This window comes from Lutjanus erythropterus, chromosome 16 (genome assembly GCF_056507025.1).
Source record: "Lutjanus erythropterus isolate fLutEry1 chromosome 16, fLutEry1.hap2, whole genome shotgun sequence".
Classification (NCBI taxonomy): Eukaryota; Metazoa; Chordata; class Actinopteri; order Lutjaniformes; family Lutjanidae; genus Lutjanus; species Lutjanus erythropterus.
Window position 1 is genome coordinate 30,820,490 of NC_139332.1, and position 25,303 is coordinate 30,845,792.

A 25,303-nucleotide genomic window follows, 5' to 3' on the forward strand; every position below is an offset into this window, starting at 1 on the left:
GTTAATAACCTGATCAATAAAATGGAAATAAAATAAGTAAATAAATAGGGGGGTTTAATACAAAGGTAAACAAATACAGAAAAAAATGAATCAGAAATATCAATTTATGTCACGCTACATTTATTTCTAATGTTATAATTGATGCATTTAATTGTATATTAATCTATTTGAGTCCTGTTTTTTAGAGCAGCAAAACACCTTTAAAAATTGTTAAATAAGAAATAACAACAGAAAATCTAATAAAAATGAAATAAACTGATGAGGGGAATTATCTCACCATGCCAGCTTATTGTATTTATTCATATTAGACACAAATATGCACTTTTCCTTCAAAATAAGTCAGTTCAGTCATTAGTTTGTTGTATTTTAGCACCTTAATGTTTTGAATTTAGATTGTAAATCTCAGAGCAGCATCACACCCTTTCAGCATTTATTATTTATGAAGCAGACTATAAACAGCTGTAGAAAAAGCTGTTTTTTTCATCAGGGCATCTGCAGTTTGCTAAGTTAAAGTTTCACGTTTGTAATAAATAAAATGTCTGTAAATGTAAAATACCACTAAAAGATGAAGACAAAAGATTCACTTTGTATTGTAACTAATTGGTAAATTGATGTAAATCTCAAATAAATATGTTCAGAGTTTTGACATCTAATGATGTTTTCAAGATGTTTTGTGTGACATTAAAAACATCTCCGCGGCTCTCAGGCTTCATCCATGTGGAAAAGTTTTGTGGGAAAATTGTCGGGCGGCTGCACAAACTGTATGGAGCGACTCATGTGGATGAAACTCAGACAGAGGAAGTGATTCTGTGACATAAACAAGCTGCTGAGGTGAAAGTCAACATGTTATTTAACATCAAATCACTGCATCTTCAGATGAGACTGAGAACCATGTTTTTCTATTTCACATGAGATTTGTCTGCATGTATACTCAGGTTTTTATGGTTAGTTTTCCCTCAGAGACACAGTTTGTTTAAGGATAACATAACTAATAATTCAGGGCTGAGCTGTTTTAAGCCCTTAACATGATTTAACATGAGTTTGTAGACTGCAACCAACTGAATACCACCTCACCTCACCCTCCCCTTCCGACTGTGGAGAAACAGCCACAAAACTCACAAAATAATGTGAAAAGGCCTCTCTAGAGCCAGTATTTGGACTTCATGGAAGGACCTGCACCCTCTGTAGGGAACAAAAACACAACAATTCTCATTCTCAGGTAACATACACAAATGAAAAGATGCTAAAACATGTTTATGAACATCATATTCTATTTCTGCCATTTAAGAATATATAGATGGATAATGTTCTGATAATAAATCCCTGTAAATTAAAGTGTGAACATACCCTAGTATTAATCAGTACTGATAATTAGTATTAGTATCAAAATATACTTAAAGTAGCAAAAGTAAAAGCGCTTCTTACGCAGAATTGCCTGTTTCAGAATCAGCTGGTGAAGGTGGTGCTAATTTTAATGACTTTATATATTAAATATATATATTAAATAATCTTGATCAATATATAAAAAATGTATTTAACAGTTTTGTATTACTAAAACAAAATTGTACTTAAGTACTGAGTAAATCTACTTAGTTACATTCTACCACTAAAGATACTTCACATGAGCTATTCTGCATGAGTACTTTTACTCTTGATACTGTATTTTTCTGGTACAGTCGTCCATCTGTACATCTGCTAATGTAACATTTAAATGCACGGGTTTTACTTATAGTGAAGTATTTTAAAGGTGTAGTATTGCTACTTTAAAATAAATCTTCTAAACATAGCACATAAATATGACACATATTTCTGTGGTGATTTATTTTTTATTTTTTTTATTGATTATTTATGTTTACGATTGTCACAGCTGAGAAAGAAAAGAAAGCCTCAGCTCACCAGATCTGGATCAATATTCACTTTCAGCAGCTCATATGAAACAAAAGTATGGCCTGTATCAAAGAAGAGAAAGAAAAAGACGGGGGAAAATAATTAAATCCTGATTTTCCTCTTTCTGTTCTCACTTCATGCCTGCAGTGGTGTCAAAGACTACATTTAACACTGTGCAGTACTGAAGGTGTTTGATGAATCGTGAAAAAATGAGCCAAGGAGGATCCATCTGTGTCAATCTGCTCTTCAGTCACAGATCATTTTATTTCTTTTATGGGGAGCAGATTCAGTTATTGGCTGGAAATCTGTTCCTCTTTTTTATAAAGTTTTATGAGTTTTGAATCCCACTTCAACATAATAATACAAGCCAGTATAGTGTCACTCTGATGCCCTAACAGTTGAATTTGTCAGATAAAGTAGAATAAATTGTTATTTGAAGTAGCTTCCAGCTTTAGATTAGTTCAGAAAAACAAATGATTCACTCGTCCTCTTCCTCTCTGTCTGCCTCCAGCAGAGGAGAATTAGTTAAATCAACAACAGTGGCTGGTTCCCACAGCGTCAGACCTCCTCCTCTGGCTGCTGTCTGGTCAACAGAGGCCGACGAAAACATACATCTGGAGGCTGTTTGTTTTGGACAGGGCTGTAAAAATATGAAAAATACGTTGCAAAGAGGCTGTTATGGAACATCAGCAGCAGTGGTCAGCAGGTTGTTAACATGACACAGAAAATATTAGACGGACTGGATCGAGTCTTTAGAGATCTACGAGCTGTTCCCGGTCTCATGATGCTGGCATAAAATGTCGTACTAGTCGAAGCATTCACTGCACAGTAGCGGGAGCTGGCTGGGCACAAACCCGACCCTGTCCTGTCCCATGTGGTATGAGACAGTAATCCCTTACCTGGAGGACAGTAGGTTAGAGGAGGGGACTAACAAATTCATACAGGCTGTTCAAGGCATTTCAGTCACCAGTGAGAAGTTGCAGGGTTTTGGAGATGTGAGCCGTAGAAAAAATACATTTGAAAAACTCTTCTTTCCTTCTAGTCACTCCTCTTGTTTCTGAAAGAAAGAATCTTTCTTCTGCAGATTCTTCTGCAGAAAGAAAGTAGTTGAGCTCCACAAGCCGAGTGCATTCTAGTTCCATCATACTGGAGAGAAGGAAAACATCTCAACAACCGATATCTCCAAAACTCTGCAGCTCACACCAAAACTATGTAGATGTGGAAAAAGTACTGCAGGCAGGAGGAAAAGTGTTTGCTTTTGATTTTTGATTTTACACCTTGTATACCCATTAAAATCAAGAAGGCCTCACAACGCCATGAAGTTTTGGACCAAAAGTTGGGAAGCAGATTGCATTATTATTTTAAACTGTTCGTTTTATGAACTTGAATTTGAAACTTGTTTTAGCTGCAAAATAAAGAATTAAATGTTTCTGTCCTCTCTGAAATATAATTAAGTAATATAAAATAGAAATACTCAAGTGCAAGTAATTGTATTTAAAGCTAATGCAGGGAGCTATCATTTAGTGTTGATTTTGGAGGCTGGTGTTGATGTGGTGGTGTTCACACTGAAATAACCACAAAATATAACTTAAAAAGCAAAAATCTCCTTCCGCTTATTTTTAACTGGCCACCATACTCCTCACTGTAACTTTGTCTGATAAAATGTAAACACAGGCTTGTTTCATCTGATTTCAAGTAGAATCCAACCCAGGACAGGCATTAAATGTATAGTTGAATTCAATTATTATCTGCTCACCCTCATGCCGATGAAAGGTCAGGGTTTTTTGTTTTTTTGTTTTTTCAGTCACAGGAAAACAGTGCTGCAGAATCTCCCAAATTATGTAAGTGAATGGTGACCAGTTTTCACACTGAAAAAACAAACTTAAAAATAAACATAAAATGCCTCCATACTGCTTGTCTGGTGTAATCAAAGTCTCCTAAAGCCCCAACATGTTGTTCACTTGCATGCACACACTGTTACACCACATGGACAGTTCAGACAGTGTGCATGTGCACCTGAAAGTGGCTCCAAGATGAGGATCTGCAGTGAAGATTAGGGCTATAAAACATGGTGTTAATTCAGCTTGGCATGTTGGGGCTTTAGGAGACTTGGATTACACCAGACAAGCAGTATGGAGGCAGATTTCGGGGGGGTTTTTCTGTTTGAAGGGAAATTCTGCAACTCTGTTTTCCTGCGAAACTCCGGCAGTGTTTTTTGGACTAAAAAACTAAACTCAACCTTCTTTGGCGTTAGGGTGAGGAGATAATGACTGAATTTTCATTTTGGGGTGAACTATCCCTTTAAGAAAAACTACATAGAAATATCCTGTCCTCTTGCTGATTGTCTCAATAACTTATGTAGGTCATATAGAGCCATCAGTGCTAAACTGATTATAACTGTTTCATAACCAGTTAAAAACTCCTTGAGTCGGTTTACGCACAGACCTGCAGTAAATACACTGTGATCCTCTGCACCACAGACAGTACAGCTACTGTGCCTGGTGGTTGTTGTAGTCCTCCTCTCCAGCAGAGGTCACTTCCTCTCGACCGAACTGTTAATTATCTGCACGTTAAAGAGAAAAAGAGCTCAGTGTGACAGATTTCTCTCTCATGGATGTTGCTACCTGATGCATGAAGTTGCCAGAGTTACACTAGAGGGGAAAACAGCAAATTTGGAGGAAACAACAAACCGTCAGGCTGTAAATCATCTGAGCGGGCGAGTGAGAAGAGTCGTGATGTTATTTTAAAATCACCACTGATGACAGCAGCTTGTTTGTTTGAGACATAAACCACCGTTTGTTCTTCTACAACCATGCGTAATTTTAAGATGCAAGATGCGTAAAAGTGCGCGCTTCCCTCTGGCGCACCACGCTCGCTTCCCTCCTCATCTTCATCTTCATCGGATCTAGAGCTGAGCAGCAGCAGCGGCGGCGGCGGCGGCAGCGGCAGCAGCTGAGCCGTCAAACCGTGTGAAAATGGCTGTGCTCCGTCCCGCTCTGATCGGCTCTCTGTGCGTTTTGTTGCTCCTTTTCGTCGCTGCTGCGTCCGCGAGTCGTGATGCTGCTGCGGGAGACAACAACGAGACGAGGACAGGTCCAGACCCGGTGACTGATGAAGACTCCCATCATCATCATACTAACTCCACCGCGCATAAAAAGGCTTTCCCCGTTCTCTCCTTCAACTACGACCACGTCAGGAAGCCCTTTGAGATCTCCCTGTGGATCCTCCTGGCCCTGCTCATGAAACTTGGTGAGTGACGCACGACTCAAATTAAAATGAATAATACTCCCACCTCCAACATTAGTGAGGGGCTGGGTTATCAACAAAATGAAGGGTGCTGATAAAGGGGGGTTCTAAACTGCACGTTATTGGCTTCTCCAATTGTTTTTCAGTTTTCTTGTGTTCAGATTTGGCTCTTTAAGTTTGTGAAATGGCTCAAGTTGATTTAAAATGTTGTGCAGATCAACAGAAAAGGGGGAGAAGAGCAACAGAAACAGATACAAACCCCTGACAGTGATTGAGATATAAATAAATGATCACTGAGAATGTTCATCTAAATATAGAAGCAGCTGCTGAGTTTTCAGAGACCAACATGAAAACCATGAAAGAAACTTGGCTTGGCTTGATACACACACACACACACACACACACAGGCCTACATATAAATACACTGTACATACATGCTAAAATAGAGAATCTGCAGCAGTCAGTTACTTTTATTTCCTTCCCATGTCAAATATTTGACCCATCTGACACTGGATTACAAGAGTGGATCATTTATCAAATTTAGGGCTGGTGATATGGCTTTAAAATGATTTCTCAATATTTATTCTTCAGGTGAAAAGCTCATTGCATGAACATCAAAAATGCAAGGCTCCTTCAAAAACACCAAGGCACACTGTAAAGTTAAAATCAGTAAACAGTTAAAAAATGACCTGGTTATTTCTCATTCTTGCTTGATATACGACTTCAGGTGCTCAACAGTCCGGGGCCTCTGTTCTCTTATTTTGTGCTTCATAATGCAACACACATTTTCAATAGGAGACAGGTCTGGACTGCAGGCAGGTCAGTCTGGTATCTGAACTCTTTTACTATGAAGCCACACTGTTGGAACACGTGCAGAATGTGTCTCAGCATCATCTCGCTGAAATAAGCAGAGACGTCTCTGAAAAAGATGTTGTCTGTATGGCAGCATATGTTGTTCCAAAACCTGTTTGTACTTTTAAGCATTAATGGGGCCTTCACAGATGTGACACTTACCCATGATGCCATGGGCACTAACACATCCCCATACCATCACAGATGCTGGCGGTTCGTGCTGGTAACAATCTGGATGATCCCTTTACTCTTTAGCTTGGAGAAAACAATGTCCATGATTTCTGAAAACAATCTGAAATGTGGACTCGACAGACCACAGCACACTTTTCCACTTCCTGTCAGTCCATCTCAGATGAGCTCAGGCCCAGAGAAGTCTGCAACAACAGAAGTCTGTTGTTGATATATGCCTTTCTCTTTGCATAATAGAGTCTTAACTTGCATTTGTAGATGCAGCAACTTTGTTTACTGACAGCGGTTTTCCAAATTGTGTCTTGAGTCCATGAAGAATCTTTTATACAGTAATATGGGTTTTTAATGCAGTTTTAATGCACTGCTGTCTGAAGAGTCAGAAGTCACAGACATTCAGTGTTGGTTTTCAGTTTTGCCTCGTAAGTGCAGAGATTTCTCTGGACTCTCTGAATCTTTTAATGATATTATGGATTGTAGATGGTGAAATCCCTCATAGGTTTTTACAAAGTGGTGAACTTCACCCCATCCATGCCTGTGAATGACTGAGCGTGTCGAGGATGCTCCTTTCACTTAACCTCTTTACATGTCTTTTGTCAACATCTATCAAGCTACAATGATCAGATTCTTTTAAAATGCAAACACAACACTCAAATTTAATCAAAAGTGCAGAAGAAAAGGAACATTTTAGTTTTCTTTTGCATATATAATGCAGTCTAAGACTGTAGCAAAACAAAAGCTGCTTCAGCAACATTTGATTTAAACCATAAACCAGAAGGCCGGATGATCTAAGAGGTTCATATCAGATAATCAAGTCAGAGAGATACTCAAGGCTGCATGCAGCTTTTCAGACAAACAGTAAAATTGTTGTAATTTGTTCTTTCTTGCTGCAGTTTATGTAAACTTTAGTGAGCCTACAGTCATTTAAAACTCTGCAAAAGTCCAGCTATAAAGAGACAAATACAGTTTTTGTTGGAGGCTTTTTAAACACTCAACACTGAGCCAAAATCCCCCAAACGTTCGCTGAAGAAGAGTGAAATTATTAATGAGCAGATTAATGTTTGAGTCGTGGACAGACATGATTGATATCTTCTAGTGTCGCCGCCGCTGAAAGGTTGAATCTTCGCTCTGCAGGCTGCAACAGAGAGCTAATGGTGTTTTTACAGGCTTGCTCCTGTAATGATCCTGAGCGTCTGTCTGTCTGTAGTCAAAGCAAATGTTCCGAGGATTAGAGTTTAAATTCATCCTTGGCAAAGTGTTCAGACTAATTACAGGGATTAAATGTATCTCTGAATATAATATGTTGTCTCATGACTGTGACCTTTAGCTTCGACACAACTGCACTCCTCTAATGTTTGAGAGGCTGAAGTCTCGACGCTATGAAACCTTCGTTTTATCATTTGGAGCGTTTAAGTAGAGCTGCAACAATTAATCAATTATTAATCAACTATTAAATTAATCACCAAATATTTTGATAATTGATTAATTGTTTTTTAATCATTTTGTAAGAAAAAATATGGAGTAATATTAGCTTATTGCAGATTTATCTGTGTATATGTCAACTTATAAATTAGAGGAAATTACAGAACACAAATGCCAAAGATCTGTTTGAGTTTATTCAAAGTTTGCCGTCCAGAGAGCAGCGAGACATTTATTTTTTAAATGAAAAATGTCCTGCTCTGTACATATATTAACTGCAATTCCTTAAAAAACAAATATAAGGGATTCTTATGAAAAATTCTTGTATGTTGTGCATTTTTAGAACAAAAATGAGACAAGAAACTTTAAGAATGTAGAACATTTCATAACTCTAAATACTGATGTCAGTGTCTCATTCAGACTCTTAATACTCATAATTAACCTAATTTTTAGTGCACATTTATGACTTCATGCTCAAGAACCTCTGGTGGTTGCGGTGATTCACAGTTTTTGTAAAAACCTATTAGAGCCCAACAGATACGGGATTTTTGAGACTGATCTTATGCAGATTTAAGAGGGGAAAGATACACAGATAACCAATATGTTGCTTGATAAAGAAAATTTTTGAGCTGGAAAAAAATAGACCTTTTCTTTATGGACTGTGCACGGATTTTGCACAGATACGACTGTATGAAGGTTCAGAGAAACCTGTTTTATTACACAAATAACAAATATTGTGTTAAATAATTTAACATATGCATTGTCAACCAAGTGAAGAAATGAAAACTGAGAAAATAAATAATACATGAAAAAAAAATAAATATCAAAACTAACATCACCCCTAGTTTTTTTTTTTTCATTATGTGTTCTTTAGGAACAAAAAAAGGTCACTCAACCAGACCCCTTTTGCAAAATCAGTAATTTTTCCTCACAGAACACAGAAGTTGCTGATCACCTGCTGCCTCGATCTGTCAGGTTGTTTGTGTTACCGTGTGACTTCAGTGTTTTGAAGGTTATTTTGGATTCACTAAAGCCACACAATTACGCAAACAAACTAACCAATCGAGGCAGCAGAGGACCAACAACTCCTCTGTTCTGCGAGTTAAAATCACTGATTTTGCCAATGGAGTTTGGTTGAGTGACCGAGAGCTGCATGTGGCTTATATAACTGCAGTTTCCTGTCAGAAAAGGCTGCCTGACAACAAAGTAAAGTGGATAAAATATTCTAAATATACTGTACCTTTAAATTGATATTGTTTTTTTTTTTTAGGTAGACCTTTTATGAGTGGATTAAATATGTTTTGTTGCTGATCTTGTCCACAGTAGTTCATTTCTTAGCTTGTGTGCTCCTGCTGCTTCTCTACTACTCAACTATGAAGGAAAACCACATACAGCCCATCTTCAAATAATCCAAACTATCCCTTTAATTACTGCTGTACTTATCTTTTCCTTCTTATCTGTTGTTGTAGGCCTGTAAAACACACCAGACAACATTTGTCATGAACAGTTGTCGTACAAATAAACCAGAACTACTACATGACACATTACATGGACCTCGGCATCCTCAGTTGTCTTCCACAGGACAGTTTAAGTACATATAATTATTCTTTTTGCCTTTCTGTTAAATTGTACTACCCACCATGCCACCGTACTGAATGTCAAAACACCGAGCAGTCACGATTGTGATTCCTGCGGTTTTTGCCGTTGGCTGAGTAAGCAGGACGAAGCCGTCTGGCATCTTATCTGTCCATCCAGCTGTTGTCTCCGAGGGCCGGTCCGACTTCCTGTCCTAATGCACTGCTCGATAACAAAGATCTCAGTGTGCCGAGTCAGAGAGGAGAGGAGGGGGCGAGGACGGCTGCACACAGGACCACTGACTGCATAAAACGCCTGGACCCCACATCACATGACACAGAGACTGAATGTCAACGCCTCATTCAGCTGAGAGACAAACGGGCCAAATATGACACTAAAAGACTAGATACAATGTCCCGCTCAGCGTGGAGCTACTGCGTCAGGCTCCATCCTTTTAAATTCAGCCATTAAACGCACAGATCATCGACATGTTAGAATTAATGATTTTTGTTCATAATTAACTGACTGATGGCACAACAATGCAAGTAAAAGTAAATGTAAAGAAAGGCATGGTTTTGTTGTTTTGTTTGTTATTGTTCTTGTGTCCTTTAATGCTAATAAAGGGAAAGAAAAATAAAGAAAACTTAACTAAATGTAAACTTGACAATATTTTGATTAAAATCATTATTTCAGTTCCACAGCAGCATTATTTAAGCAGGTTTAATTAATATTTTTATTATGATAATATGAAAATAATGTGTGAAAACAATTAAACTATGTGAACGGAGTCACTCTTGGTGATAAACCCACAGCACCTCGGCTTTACGGAGCTTTACAGCGTTTACGTGTGCAGAACTGTCACTGCTCTCATGGCATCATCATCAGCCGCAGCAGGCAGCTGTTTCAATGAAATACAGCTGTTTGTGATGCTGGAATCAGATAATGTTTGTTGTTTGTGCTTGATTAGTGTGTCAACACATTAGAAATAAGCTGTGGGTCAGAATAAGTTAAGATGATGGGAATTATAGTTCAAAATGCTCTGAAAAAACAACAACTTTGGAGTAAAAAAAGTGATGAGATGATTAATGCTACATCTTTAATTTAAGATCATTTTAAATGAACACAATCTGATTAATAAATATTATTCTCAAGTTTGTGAAAAGGTGAATGATTTTCATTTTTTCGTTTACATTGAAAACTTTTGTCGGTTTGAATTTGAAGTTATATATTTGAACCTCTTCTCTCTCTGCAGGTTTCCACATTATTCCCAGAGTGTCAAACGTCGTCCCAGAGAGCTGTCTGCTGATCGTCGTCGGTCTGCTGGTGGGCGGCATCATCCAGGCCATCGGAGAGGAGCCCCCCATCCTCGACTCGAAGCTCTTCTTCCTCTACCTCCTGCCTCCCATCATCCTCGATGCCGGCTACTTCCTGCCCATCCGGGCCTTCTCGGAGAACCTGGGCACCATCCTGGTGTTCGCCGTGGTGGGGACTCTGTGGAACACCTTCTTCGTGGGCGGGATGATGTACGCCGTGTGTCAGATCGAAGCGGCCCGGCTGGGAAGCGTGGACCTGCTCTCCTGCCTGCTGTTCGGCTCCATCATCTCGGCCGTGGACCCCGTCGCCGTCCTGGCCGTGTTCGAGGAGATCCACATCAACGAGCTGCTGCACATCCTCGTGTTCGGGGAGTCGCTCCTCAACGACGCCGTCACTGTGGTGAGTACTGAAGTACTTTACCAGAGTTTTTCCATTTTCTGCTACTTACCACTTTTGCACAAGGGCGGGTGCAAGTTTTTGCTTGTGACGACTTGCAAACAGCAGCGTCTGTTTCACGTCACATTTCTGACGTCTGTCACCTCTAAACCTTTCTGATGGTTTCCTCCAGTTAACATTTCAGACCCAAAAGAGGTAAAATTGCTGAATATTTCTCCAAAACAAACAATTTGAGAAGCAGAGCCTTTTTCTTTTCTTTTTTCACTCCTAATAATCAGGTAGGAAATGATGGATGTAACTAATAAAATAAAAAGAAGTAAAAACAGTAACAACTTGAGAAAATCTGAACCTAGTAATCATTTTTGTTAATGATTAATCTGCTGATTATTTTCTCAGTTTTTTTCGTTTTCCCCTATTAATAGTCCAAATATATTCATCTTATTATCACAGAAAAAAAAAACAAAATCAGCTAATAATCCTGCTTAGCTTAAGCTTTAACAGAAAATGCTCAAAAATTATAATTATTTGATTATTAAAACGCAGATCAGTTTTCTTTTTATCAGCTAATTGATTAATTGACTACAGTTTCATCTCTAACTTCGGCAGATACAACAATTAAAATGCTGTTTAAGCCACCTAAAGTAGGATTTCAAATGAAGGACTTTAACTTTTGCAGACTTTTCTAGTTTGATGCTTTTCCTGAAGTTTAATTACTTCAGTAATTGCTTCCTCTGCTGCTTTTGTTTAATGTCACTAACACAATAAGGAATATTAGTTTAAATGTTTAAAATAAAGCCACAGCGCTGAAACAGGAGCAGTCAGAAGAATTATTTTGCCAAACTGTAGCTTTATTTTTAAATGTACGTGACATTTTCTTCTCTCACGTCCCTGTTCTTGTTCCGTCTCTGCTTCAGTCTGCACTCGGCGTCCAATCAGATCAGTGATTGACGACTCAGCGCTCTTAGCAGGCGATCGCTGATGATGTGGAACAAAAACCATCATCAGTTTTCCATTGATTCACGTCTGTGCTCGCTCCTCCGGAGCTGCGGAGGCTGTGGGAGATTAAATGTGGCTGTTTGTGAGATTGTCTGAAGCATTTGTCAGCAAGATGATGCTGTGAAAAACTGTGCAGATAATTTACAAACAGAAGGCAGTAAATGTTTAAATGGATTGGTGATATTTTGTTGTCTGCATTAGAGCTGCAAACAATTCAATCAACATATTTCAAATACAGCAGTGAGAGTGTGCATTATTAGTATTAATCAAAAAGGAAATAGAAAAGCACCCTTTCTTTACCAGATGTGATTCTGAACATGCTGTAATTGTATCATCAAGATTATTGAAAATTAGCAACATGTTTGGAGAGAAAGAAGAAAATTCTGCAGCATAAATCATAAAGTTTAAGCAGATTAATTCACAAGTGCCTTTCATAAGAAAGAAGGAAAGAAAGGAGGAAAGAAAGAAATCCATGTAGCTGCAGATTTTTAGCTCACATGAAGACACATGTTTTATAACTGGAGAATTGACCACTTTGGATTCTTTTTCCCGACAGTGAAGCAGACCATGTATTCTCCAGACAATAATCAAAGAGTCAAAAGTTCAGCTCTATCCTTATTTGGATCTTTGCTTGACAACAGTTTCTATTTAAAGTCCCGTTTATGTTTCTGTTGACCCCATTACAGGCGAAAAGGAGAAAAAAAAAAGCTTAATTTCAGAAGCTAAAATCTGCTCCGCAAACTTCTGCTGTTCCTTTTAGAACCAGTCGAACAACTGGTGCTACAACCCCAGTTCCACAAAAGTTAAATAATGTTCAAACTGATAAACTTTATTGTTCTTTTTTGTAAATATACACTCAGTCTGAAACTGATGCCTGCACACGTTCTAAAGAAGTTGGGACAGGAGCAACAGCTTAAGAACGTTTCTCAACACAAACCTGCAAGAACTTAGTGATTTCACCATCAAAAAAATTCAAAGTATTTTTTAGGCTTTTGTGCTTTTATTGTGAAAGGAGAGCTGTGGAGAAGACAGGAAAGGGGGACAGAGAGCGCGAGGGGGACAACATGTAGGCTGGGGTCGAACCCAGTCCACCACAGAGGACTCACAGCCTCAGTCTGCGGAGCTCAGACCACCTGAGCTGCAGCTGGACCCCCTGCAAGTGATTCTGTTTCCTAACATGCTGGATGCTGCAAGTAAGCCAGGATGGACAGAAAACATACTGAAGAAATTTGGGAAAATCACCATTTCTACATTTCCATTCGAGTATTGTACTACAATTGAAAACTATAATTAAAAATATCAACTGGAACGCCGCCTGAAGACAGATTTCCAATTAAGAAATTTAGAGGAATCTGTTCACACAGTCAAGTCAGGTGTGACCTCATTCCCAGCTCCGACTTCCAACCAATAAAGAAGCTTTATGGTCTGAAATGAAAAAACAAAACCTAACAAAGTCTACTTGATCAAAATATGTTCATAAAAAAAACATAACCTCCTTCACATTTAGTTCCTGGCGGCCATAAAACTCTGACATTTTACTTTGAATAAAACACAAAACCTACAATAAAAGACTCTGGCTGTGTGTTTGTGTCTGTGCAGGTTCTGTATCATCTCTTCGAGGAGTTTTCTCACGCGGGGACCGTGACCGTGGTGGACGCCGTCCTCGGTGTCGTCTGTTTCTTCGTGGTTTCTCTAGGAGGCATCATGGTGGGAGCCGTCTACGGCATCCTAGGCGCCTTCACCTCCCGCTTCACCTCGCACACCCGAGTCATCGAGCCCCTGTTTGTCTTCCTCTACAGCTACATGGCGTATCTCTCCGCTGAGGTCTTCCACCTGTCAGGCATCATGTCGTGAGTCCAAGTCTTTCTTCTTTAGTGAAAAATATACCTGCTCGTGTCCATTTTCAGCCTGTTTTTACAAAGCAGGTTGAACAAGACGCCGCAGGACAAGAACAGATGTTTAAACCGTTTCAGTCCAAAAAAAGAGGATTCTGTGAAAAGGGTTTTCTTTGCTCCTTCTTTCTTACTTTTACTTAAGTAATGTTTTTGGTTGATAAATTCCAGTGAAGTGAATATTGGTCTTTTCTTTGAAAAGAGATCAATAACATTTTTCTTTTAAAAAACATAGTTTGACATTTTGGAAAATCCCCTTATTCACAAAGTGAGATGAATAAATCAATACCATACTTTTATCCATACATTAAAGCTGCAGCCAGTTAGCTTAGCAACTGAAAAACAACTGAAAAACAAAACTAAACGGTGCAGCAGCAAACATTTGGAGTAAGAATGTTAATGATTAATCATTAATCGATTAATTGCCATTAAGAATTTACCCAAACAGAAATGTATTTATTGATGTTTAATCAATATTCATGGAAGTAACTGGAAAATAAAATGTGTTATGTATCTTATAAATTATTAATCATTAATCAGTTGTTAGCGTTTTCAACTGTTGGTTCAGGAAACGCATAGAATTTACAGCTCTAGTTTGGAGAGGTGACGGTGACATCAACGGTTAAAAGTAACTAATACTCTGAGTAGTTTTTGAGACAAATACTTTGTACTTTTACATGTGCGTGCGTGCATGAGTGTGATGTGATGAAAAGATGTCAGGTGGCTGCAAACAAATCAACAATGCAGAGGAGAGACTCTTGGAGAGAAGTTCCTAATTTTCTCCTTCCCGTCTCAAACAGGTTAATAGCCTGTGGCGTGATGATGCGACCGTACGTGGAGGCCAACATCTCCCACAAGTCGTACACCACCATCAAGTATTTCCTGAAGATGTGGAGCAGCGTGAGCGAGACCCTCATCTTCATCTTCCTCGGCGTGTCCACGGTGGCCGGTCCTCACGCCTGGAACTGGACCTTCGTCATTTTCACCGTGGTCCTCTGTCTGGTGTCCAGAGTGCTCGGTCAGTGCAACAAGACACGGTCAAACTTTAATCTACATTTATCTAACTAACACTGCAGGGCTTTTAAGAAGGGGAAAAAGATTTGAAGGAAGATAATTGACCATAAATATAATTATTGGCTCCATATTATTAGTATTATCTTCCCCATCCTCTTCTTTTTAAACTCTATTTTGTTGTTTTTTTTGTGTTTCAGGAGTTATCGGCCTCACATTCATCATCAATAAGTTCCGTATTGTGAAGTTGACCAAGAAGGACCAGTTCATCGTGGCCTACGGTGGCCTGCGAGGGGCCATTGCCTTCTCACTGGGGTTCCTGCTGACCAACAGCGAGATGAAGCACCTGTTCCTCACCGCCATCATCACCGTCATCTTCTTCACCGTCTTTGTGCAGGTCAGAGCGGTCGAGCAGAATATTCTGTGTTTTATTTGGTCTCTACTTAAAAAAAACTGAACCTCATGCTCTGTCCACATGTCCTCCGTCCTGTTCGTGTCCTCAGGGAATGACAATCAGGCCTCTGGTGGAGCTTCTGGCCGTGAAGAAGAAGAAAGAGAACAAAGGATCAATTAATGAGGAGATTCACACACAGGTGAGAGTTTTAATGACCTACAACAGACTTTAACAGAGTTAAAAGAATATAACAATAAAAAATTCTGACTTTTTAAATCACATTTTTGTTTCTTGATCATCATGAAGATATTAACATATAAGACAACAAATAATTTTATATAAAAACTCACTTTCTGTTCAGTTCCTGGATCATCTCCTCACAGGAATTGAATGTATCTGTGGTCATTATGGACATCATCACTGGAAAGACAAGTAAGATTTTATTAACATGTCCTCTGTCTCCTCTCTGTCTTTAAAAGGAAGAAAAATCTATATTTTTTAACTGTAACTTTAGTGTGAATATGATCAAGCACAAATCAAAATGAATTAATTATCAAATAAATATTAAAAAATAGTAATAGCTATTCTGTTGAATATAAAAATATCTATATTCAAAACTCAATCAAGAACTAATTTGAACTTAAGTTGTTTAAAAAATACATTGTGAAGCCACTTTGTTTTTAAAAAACATATTTAATTAATAATTAAATTAAATCTGTTCTAGTGAGTGTGATTATAAAATACTTTAAATGTTCTGCCTGTCATATATTTGTCAGTTTCTAATTATATTGGAACAGTAAATCTAATTATTTAAATTACTGAAGGGATTTTTTTCCCTTTTCTTTATTTTGTGTCTTCTACATCTTTTTTTTTTTTTTTAATCGAATTGTTTGGGGGTTTTTTTGTTATTGTTTGTTATTATTTATTTACCTTTTTATCATAATGTCTTCACATTGAGTGCTGTGTATTTTCTTGCCTGTATTAATTAAATAAGCCATTTTTAATGAATACATGAAGTAAAATTAATTTAATTTCAATCCTGCTTTAATTGTGGTTAAGAACCCAGTTTCTCGACTTACATTAACCCCTAATAAGATCTCATCTGATGTAATATTTGAATTTAATAGTGGTGCAAAGCAGAAGAAACACCTTAGAAACTAACATTTATAACAAATAACACAAACTAATGACTGATTTCTCTGCTGCTCTCAGGCTGAACCGCTTCAATAAGGCGTACGTGAAGAGGTGGCTGATCGCGGGCGAGCGCTCCACGGAGCCTCAGCTCATCTCCTTCTACAACAAGATGGAGATGAAACAGGCCATGATGCTGGTGGAGAGCGGCAGCTCCGCCAAGCTGCCCACCATCGTCTCGTCCGTCTCCATGCAGTAAGTTTTCAGTCCTAGAAATCAATAATCAGGTTTTTCACAGAGTTCTGAAAAGAGTCGTGGGGGCGTTTTCCCTGTGTGACTGTATGAAGACTTAAAAACTGTCACAGTGATCACATCAACTGTGTGTTCACAGTAACACGGGGCGAGCTAGCTGGGCTACCCAGTTAGCTTGCCACTTGGCAAGGAAAACTTCCAAAGGCTACTAAAGTAAGTTATTAAAGGCGAGCAGTCCATTAAATGCACTTAACATCGACTAGACAGAGCAACTTGGGCTGCATGAGCCTGACGGCAGGACATCGTCTGTGACTACAAGTCTGCAACGAAGGCAGAGACGTTAACAGACAGCGGAGCGACAGGAAGAAAGAAAGAGGGGAAACAAGTGCATGCTTAAAAAAAAAAAAATTCAAAGTAGAAACCTCTGAATGAAGACGCCTAAATGAGGAATTAACAGCCTAAAACAAAATATTTTTGCTTCACTGCTGTCAGGGGCAGCGAGCCGCCCTCCCAGAACATTAGCAGGGAAAACACTGTTGTAATGGAAACATTCATAGTTTGTGATCGTGCACCAGATTAGAGGGTTTCTCGTACAGTTTACAGAATTATTTCTCTGAAAAACTAACTCGTATCACAAAAAAAAGTATTGTGACTGAAATATCTCTAACAGAATCAGTGTTTTTATCGAATCGAATCAGTCCTGCTAGTGTCAATAATCATAACAAGACCTGATAATCACTTACTTATTGTTATTATTTATACTTATTGGAAGAATGTTCTATCAAAGAAATAGTCCCAATGAAAAGTGTTGATTCAGAGTATCTAAGACGTTTTCTCCATTCATCACATTGGTGTTATTTGCATAATATCTCAGAGATAAAAGTATCTGCATGGCTAAATACTACTAGTTTTATGTGACAAAATACATCAAAAAACATGAATTCATGTATGTTTTCATTTTTTTTTGTGAACCAACACTTATAAAAGTCTGAAATCTTATCTGTGGAAGTAAAGCTGGAGTCACTGATTAACAATGGAGAATAAAATGTGCATCCCAAAAAAAACTCCTTAAAAAGTAAAGCTTGACTGGATTTGATTGAATAGACAGAATTATATTTTGTGGAATAGTTTGTTGTTTCAAGTAGCAGTGAATTACATGCGTCACGTGTGTCTCCACAGAAACATTCAGCCACGAGGGGCGAACAGACGACGGGCGATCCCAAGCATCTCGAAGAGTCGTGAAGAAGAGATCAGAAAGATCCTGCGAGGCAACCTGCAGAAGACCAGACAGAGGGTCTGTAACACAGTGAACAATAATAATAATAATAATAATAATAATTATGTGTTTTACATACAGTAAGCCAGCCATGGCTAATCATGAGCACTTTGGATATAAATGTGATTCTGACGCCGCCCTTCACGGTTTTGCTCCTCAGCTTCGTTCTTACAGCCGACACGACCTGATGATCGACCCGTTTGAGGACAACGTGAGTGAAGTCCGCTTCAGGAAGCAGCGGGTGGAGATGGAGAGGAGGGTGAGTTCAACAGTGACGGCGATTGTGCGTCTGTGAATGTCACAGCTGCTGGAAGTAGCTCATACCCTGAACATTTCTGACCCGCTGGTTTCAAGTTGATTCTGTTGTAAATGTTCACAGATGAGTCACTACCTCACAGTTCCTGCAAACCGCCAGGAAACGCCGCCAGTGAGAAAAGTCGCCTTTGAATCAGGTCAGTTAAACAAACACACAGAATTTATCTTATCATAAGACGACAGCTCTATTGGAAAATCTGCCCGTTCACACTGCTGAAGAGTCAACGTGGTGCAATATTTTCTTTAACTCAACATATTTCTGAGTAAAAAGCAGAATGTTGTTGATAAGAAGGGGGTTTCTTTGCTCCGGAGGCGTTTTGGCCTCTGCCAGTTGATAACATGGATTTATTAATTTATTAAATCCTGATAGTGAAATAACTTTTTACAGGTGCTTCTTTCCCGGTGTGAGATTATGGGGAAAAGTCTTTTGGGCCGCAGGGCGTCTCACTGACTGACATCGTGGTTGTCAAATTTGTTTCAAAACACAGTGCACTTGGATGAAACACCCCTTGAAATTTGAAAATGAATTGAGAGATTCTAGACTCATTTGGATTTGTGAAATGTTCTTGCGACGCCAGGTCTTTTTCCAGTCTTAAAGGTCGACTGCATCGCCGTTGTTTTCTGAGTTTTCTAAATGGAGACGCCGCCTCAGCCGTGATGTAGGTTGCAGCGCCGATGACCTCCCCACCTCTCCTCACACATAAAATGTAGTCTAAAAAAACAAAATAAACTCGCATAAATGAGAAAAGAAAGCGTTCTTACACCGGCCGTCCATAATAAAGTGTGCACCTTCTGAATTTCTCTCTTTTCCCGAACTAAGACGAGTTTGTCCATAAAACACACGTCAAACTCAACAGAAACAAAACAAAACTCACCAAAATGTCTCTTGAATGTTCGGATGTTCATGTTTGTAGGCACAATGAAGTACTAACAAGCTACAGAATGATATAAAAACCCCAAAAAATAAATGTACTTTTTTATACGCTTTCTATTATGACCCTAAATTACAAGGTTAGAAGTGGATTTGGGTTTACAGAGACTTAAGGATCGTCCACACCAAGAACTATAACTATAACTACCCCACAGCTGTAAAGCTGCCCTCTGGACTCCTCCATCCACTTGAGTTAGAGCGATTTTAGAGCTACAGGTTTTATAGTTCCGGTTCTTGGTGTGGACGACCCCTCAGTCTGGATCTGAGCAGATCAGGTATTAATAAATTCAGCGTAAGAGCTTTAGAGACTCCAGATTGAACAATGTTTGGTCAGCATGGCGGAGCTGCTCCACAGGTGTCACGGCAGGTAAATTCCACTGGCCTTTGTGGTGGTTTACTCAAATAGAGTCACGTAGTTGTAGATAGGTGAAGAAATCTTTATTTGTCAAGCAGTATTTCTGTTTAAACTGTTCGAGTCCAGCAGTGCAGCAGGTGAATGATTCCTTTAGGTGTTCGGTCGCAGTTTGTTCCTCCAAGAAAGGGGTTTTAGGGGAGAGGAATCCTTTATGTGTGAACAGTTCATGCACGATTTGTAGAGAAATTATACTGATGTGATAACGGATTCAGCAGAAACAGTTTCACCAGCAGACATTTTTGTTGTTCACCAAAATGCCTGAACGGCCAGTGAGGCTGTGACCGTCCCGAACAAATCCAGGACGGGTGGAAATCTGTCTGAAGGGGAGGAGAGCTGGACATAAATCTGCCAGAGTCTCGACTCTTTTCACTGATCGGCCTGAAAAGTCTGAAAGAAAATTACAGTTAATCCAAAACGCTGCAGGCGGGTTTGTTTGACCGTACAAACAGAGGAGATCACATCTCTGCTCTGCTCGCTTCACTGTATTGATTACCTTTATCTTTTAGAATTGATTTTAAAGTCCCTTCACTCTTCTATAAAGCATTATATGACCTAACAGACTCTTATATCAGCGATTGCCTTTTATTTTATGACCCAACAAGAACTCTCAGATCCTCTGCTGCATTTCTTTCAGACGTTCCTAAAGTTTCCCACAAGAGATCTGGTGAAGCTCCTTTTTTATGGCCCTAAACTGTGGAACGACCTCCTTTTAGATCAGCAAACTCCCTTAACTCCCATCTTTTTAAGCTGATTTTTAATTTGTAGTAACTCTGCCATGTATCATTGCTATGTTTTATTGTATTATGATCTGTTTCTGGTTGTTTTATTTGTCTGTTTGACTAGTCATTACTGATATTTTTAACCTGTTGTTATTGTTTTATATTATTTTTAATCAGGTCTTTTATTAATCACTTCATGCTTCATCTTTGCATGAAATGTGCTGTATAAATTATTATTAAGTGCCCCACTGTTTCGTAAGCTGAATATTTTGTCAATATTTGGACATGAATAGACTTCTAATATGTGACTTTGCTGTTCATAAGAGCACTGGCTTGTCTACATTTACATCACAGTTATTTTCATTTCAAATCAGATCGTCATTCCTGTAAAACCAGACGGTCCAGTCATCTTCACACGTTCCCGTGTTAAAACATGTCTCAGACAGTTTTCTGTAAAATATATAGATCTCATATTATGGTGAGTGATGTCAGTGTTTAAAAACCATCTGAAATAACTTTTTCAGAAAATTTTAGAACTCGCATTAATTAAGGTTTATGTTTTTTGAGTTATTTGTGTATGTTTGTATGACTGTTTTGTGTTTATACCTGTGTTTTTTGTAGTTGTTTCTTTTTTTGTACTATCTCCATCATTTTTTCCTTAAAAAAAAAAACTCTTTTGTTTCATTTTTTCCTATTACCTGTATGTGTGAGACCTAGGCTATAAAAAAGGACTTAAGGTTCTGAATCTAAACATTTAGTCTCAAAATTGTAATCAGTAATCGTGATTGCATTTTGATGTGCTTCAATTTGTAACTGGGGGAGACACCTGAGACTCCCTCTCCTGCACATTCTCGTTATTATTTATATTGTTTTGTTTTTTAATAGGTGCTTAATCAAATTAATCATTTACTTTTTACTGAATTTGCATACAAAACAGTTTCCAGGGCCAAAGCTACGGTGGCCGACAAGTGCAAACGCGCTGCATATACAGACAGGTGCTGCAAATACAGAAACGCGCTGCATATAAGAAAACAGATGCAAAAGGAAAACGCTGCAAATACAGAAACGCGCTGCATAAACAGAAACGTGCTGCAAATACAGAAACGCGCTGCATATAGGAAAACAGATGCAAAACGAAATCGCTGCAAATACAGAAACGCGCTGCATAAACAGAAACGTGCTGCAAATACAGAAACGCGCTGCATATAGGAAAACAGATGCAAAACGAAATCGCTGCAAATACAGAAACGCGCTGCATAAACAGAAACGTGCTGCAAATACAGAAACGCGCTGCATATAGGAAAACAGATGCAAAACGAAATCGCTGCAAATACAGAAACGCGCTGCATATAAGAAAACAGATGCAAAACGAAAATGCTGCAAATACAGAAAAGCGCTGCAAATGAGAAAACAAATGCAAAAAGAAAACGCCGCATATACAGAAACGCGCTGCAAATGAGAAAACAAATGCAAAACGAAAACGCCGCATATACAGTCACACAACGGAAGTGCTCCAGGCCTCTAGGGGCAGTGCTGAGCTTTCCCCCGAGAGACAGACAACGGACGAATCAACCTGCGGAGGAGAGGAATAGGCCTACGTGAGAAGTAGAAAGTTATTGGTGAGAGGAAAATTGGAGGCGGGAGAGGCAAAAAATCAGAAAATGTAAATCCGACAAACAAACAAAAATGTAAAAATGTAAATCAGCTGCACTTTCATAATACAGTAAAAGATGAGGAAAACATGTGGAAAAAAGAAAGAAAGAAAGAAAAAGAAAAAAAAAACCCGTACTTTTTCATGTAGCCTCTCCCACCTCCAATTTTCCTCTCACCAATAACTTTCTACTTCTCACATAGGCCTTTTTTTTTTTAGTTTAAAAAACAGTTACGGGATGTTTATTCTTCATAATTACGTTTCCCCTTTCGGGATTTTTATTTTATTTAATTTTATTATTTTTTTAAACAAACTTTATTGTCATGTTGAAGACATACAAAGAAACATGACATTATATAAGCAACATGACAACACTCATACATAAAACAACAGTAAAGTACAGGGAGTGCATAATACATAACAGACAGTAAGGATTTTATCTAGCAATATGTGCCATAATATTTTCACGTAGGCCTATTCCTCTCCTCCGCAGGTTGATTCGTCCGTTGTCTGTCTCTTGGGGGAAAGCTCAGCACTGCCCCTAGAGGCCTGGAGCACTTCCGTTGTGTGACTGTATATGCGGCGTTTTCGTTTTGCATTTGTTTTCTCATTTGCAGCACGTTTCTGTATATGCGGCGTTTTCTTTTTGCATTTGTTTTCTCATTTGCAGCGCGTTTCTGTATTTGCAGCGTTTTCGTTTTGCATCTGTTTTCCTATATGCAGCGCGTTTCTGTATTTGCAGCACGTTTCTGTTTATGCAGCGCGTTTCTGTATTTGCAGCACGTTTCTGTTTATGCAGCGCGTTTCTGTATTTGCAGCGTTTTCCTTTTGCATCTGTTTTCTTATATGCAGCGCGTTTCTGTATTTGCAGCGATTTCGTTTTGCATCTGTTTTCCTATATGCAGCGCGTTTCTGTATTTGCAGCACGTTTCTGTTTATGCAGCGCGTTTCTGTATTTGCAGCGTTTTCCTTTTGCATCTGTTTTCTTATATGCAGCGCGTTTCTGTATTTGCAACGCCTGTCTGTATATGCAGCGCGTTTGCACTTGTCGGCCACCGTACAAAGCAGTTAGAAACACAAGCATCCAAACAGTAATGATCATGCAACTCCTCGTAGACGATATTTAATAAGTAACTGAGCTCTGTCTGTGTCCCAGAACATCAAGTTTACACCTATGACGATAGTGAGAGCCCCAGAGGTCTGACCATTAAGCCGATTCCCAGCTCTCCCGATGCTGTCAGCCTGTTGGACGAGTCGCCCCAGAGGTCCAATCAGAGCGGCGCGCAGAGAGCCAGAGGAGACGCTGAGCAGAGGGCGAAGGCGCCAAACGGGCAGGAGGAGCAGGACCAACAGAAACTATCACGCTGCCTTAGTGACCCCGGGCCAAACAAGGAGGAGGAGGAGGAGGAGGAGGAGTGAGACGACTCCTTCCTCTCGTGACGAAGCACATTTACAGATCTCATGTCATCTCCTCGTGTCACCTGCGGTATTTAGGGAACAGAGATCCCTGAATGAGCAAAGCTTGATATTTATTATTAATTTAAATTGTTGGAAGTGTTATTCTTTTCAATGTTCTGTTTTTGTGAGATGAGATTATGCAAATTGTTCTCTTTTTTTCAGCATTTTGGGTGTTTTTTTTGCCCACAATTTCAAAAGGTTTTTTTTTTTATCATGTAACACATTACCAAAGCATGCACCACTGGGCATTTGCTATTTCAGGATTTTATCACAGCCTGAAGTGAACCAAGTGTCAGCATTTTGTGTCTTAACAAGCAGACTTGTTTCAAATAGTACAAAAAAAAGACAGAGCACTTGTTTTAACAAGCTTGAAGCACCAGATGGGTGGAGTTTACCACCTCAAAGCACAGTATGAGAAATGTATGAAGTGAAGCTCGACTGACCTCGATTGCCTCGGCTGATTATAGCCTATTATAGATCTATCTGTATTAACATATATATTGACAGAAGGGAAATGCAGCGCAGAAACACCAAAGAAATGATTGAGTTGATGTAGAAACGGTGGCCACTGTGGTCATTGTTTACAGCCTGATTAGCAGCTTGAGAGGCGAGACTGGAGTTGGAGGCTAATCTCTATAAACAGTTATGTGCATGTACATTTAAAAAAAAAATCATCAGTGGGTTCAGAGGTTGCATTTAGGTCAATTTGTCCCGTTTCTTTTTCTCCCTACGTGGACTGTTTACCTGCATGCAGCATTTTTATTTAAAGGGCTGCAACTAATGATTATTCTTGTATTTGATAAATCGTAAAAGTTGTTTGCTTTAAAATGTCAGAAAATGGTGAAAATTGTGTCAATCAGTGTTTCCCAAAGCCTAAGATGATATCTTCAACTCAAAGATATTCATTTTATTGTCATAGAAGAGTAAAGAAACAAACAAAAAAAATATTTAAGAAGCTGAAATCAGAGAATTTTGACTTTTTTCTGAAAATAGACTTAATTAATCAGTTATCAAAATAGTTGGCAATTAATTTAATAATCGATAAATAACACCATGTGGTCTCTATTTGTAAACACTATGCTAAGCAGTGGGATTTGAGAGTTAAGCAGTTTTCACATCCACTAAGTTGTAGCATAGAAATACAGCAGCACTGAAGAAATGAACCAGCCACCAGACTCACGGTAGAAAAATAAACCAGCACAGGAATGACAGAATGATCACCAACATAAACCACCACGTTCTCTCTGAAAACACTTATAAAAACTAGCGCTTTCATTTTGGAATATAAAATAGCAAACTTAAACTCTCAGCGGTGAAATTATAGAAATGAGGGCTGGCTGTCTGTGAATATCACAAGCTGCAATCCTACAGCGCCTCATGACACAACTTACATCACACAAGTTACATTACACAAACTACACAAGCTTTCCATACTGAAGTTCAGTTTCTTACGTAATTTTGCTAATCCCAATAATATCAATAATAATAATAAAATGAAGATAAAAAGAGCACTGGTATCGGTGTTGTATCAGTATCTGCCGATATCTAAATTCAGATGTCAGAATTAGATTGGAGTTAAAAGACTTGGATCAGTGCATTTCTACTTCTCTGACTATAAATGGGAAACCAGAACTCCTCTGATACCAAAATCTTGCTGACAGATTCTGCATTCATATGTGGATATCTGTTTATAGACATTACCTTGGTCTGAGTTCGAAATACTCAAAAACTTTTTGATTGGGTGCATATATCGTCAGTTTGCCAAAATGAGTTGTTGCAGCCGGCACAACAAAATATCATATCATGTATTATCATGTATCCCTGGCTGAGATATGCTAGAAAAGAACTAGCTTGTAAATGTAGGTTTCAAGGCAAAGCTGGCCATCAGAGAGGGGCAGAGACCAAATATTGTTGAATATAGGAATAATAACGCACATTTTTAACCAGTGTTTGACTCGGTTGCTCACATGAAAGGTGACAGAAATAG

General features: G+C 38.8%; 1 protein-coding gene across 1 annotated transcript; it reads left to right on the forward strand.

The window, feature by feature from the left end:
* The first annotated feature begins 4,728 nt into the window (after positions 1-4,728).
* Positions 4,729-23,996, forward strand: slc9a1b (solute carrier family 9 member A1b). The gene is made up of 12 exons (XM_084738477.1): positions 4,729-5,136; positions 10,418-10,878; positions 13,471-13,721; positions 14,564-14,781; positions 14,975-15,171; positions 15,278-15,367; positions 15,530-15,600; positions 16,381-16,554; positions 17,731-17,845; positions 17,988-18,086; positions 18,207-18,279; positions 23,015-23,996. Exons 1-12 carry the CDS (start codon positions 4,863-4,865, stop codon positions 23,275-23,277), a joined length of 2,286 nt encoding a protein of 761 aa, XP_084594603.1. The 5' UTR covers positions 4,729-4,862; the 3' UTR covers positions 23,278-23,996.
* Positions 23,997-25,303: the final 1,307 nt, after the last annotated feature.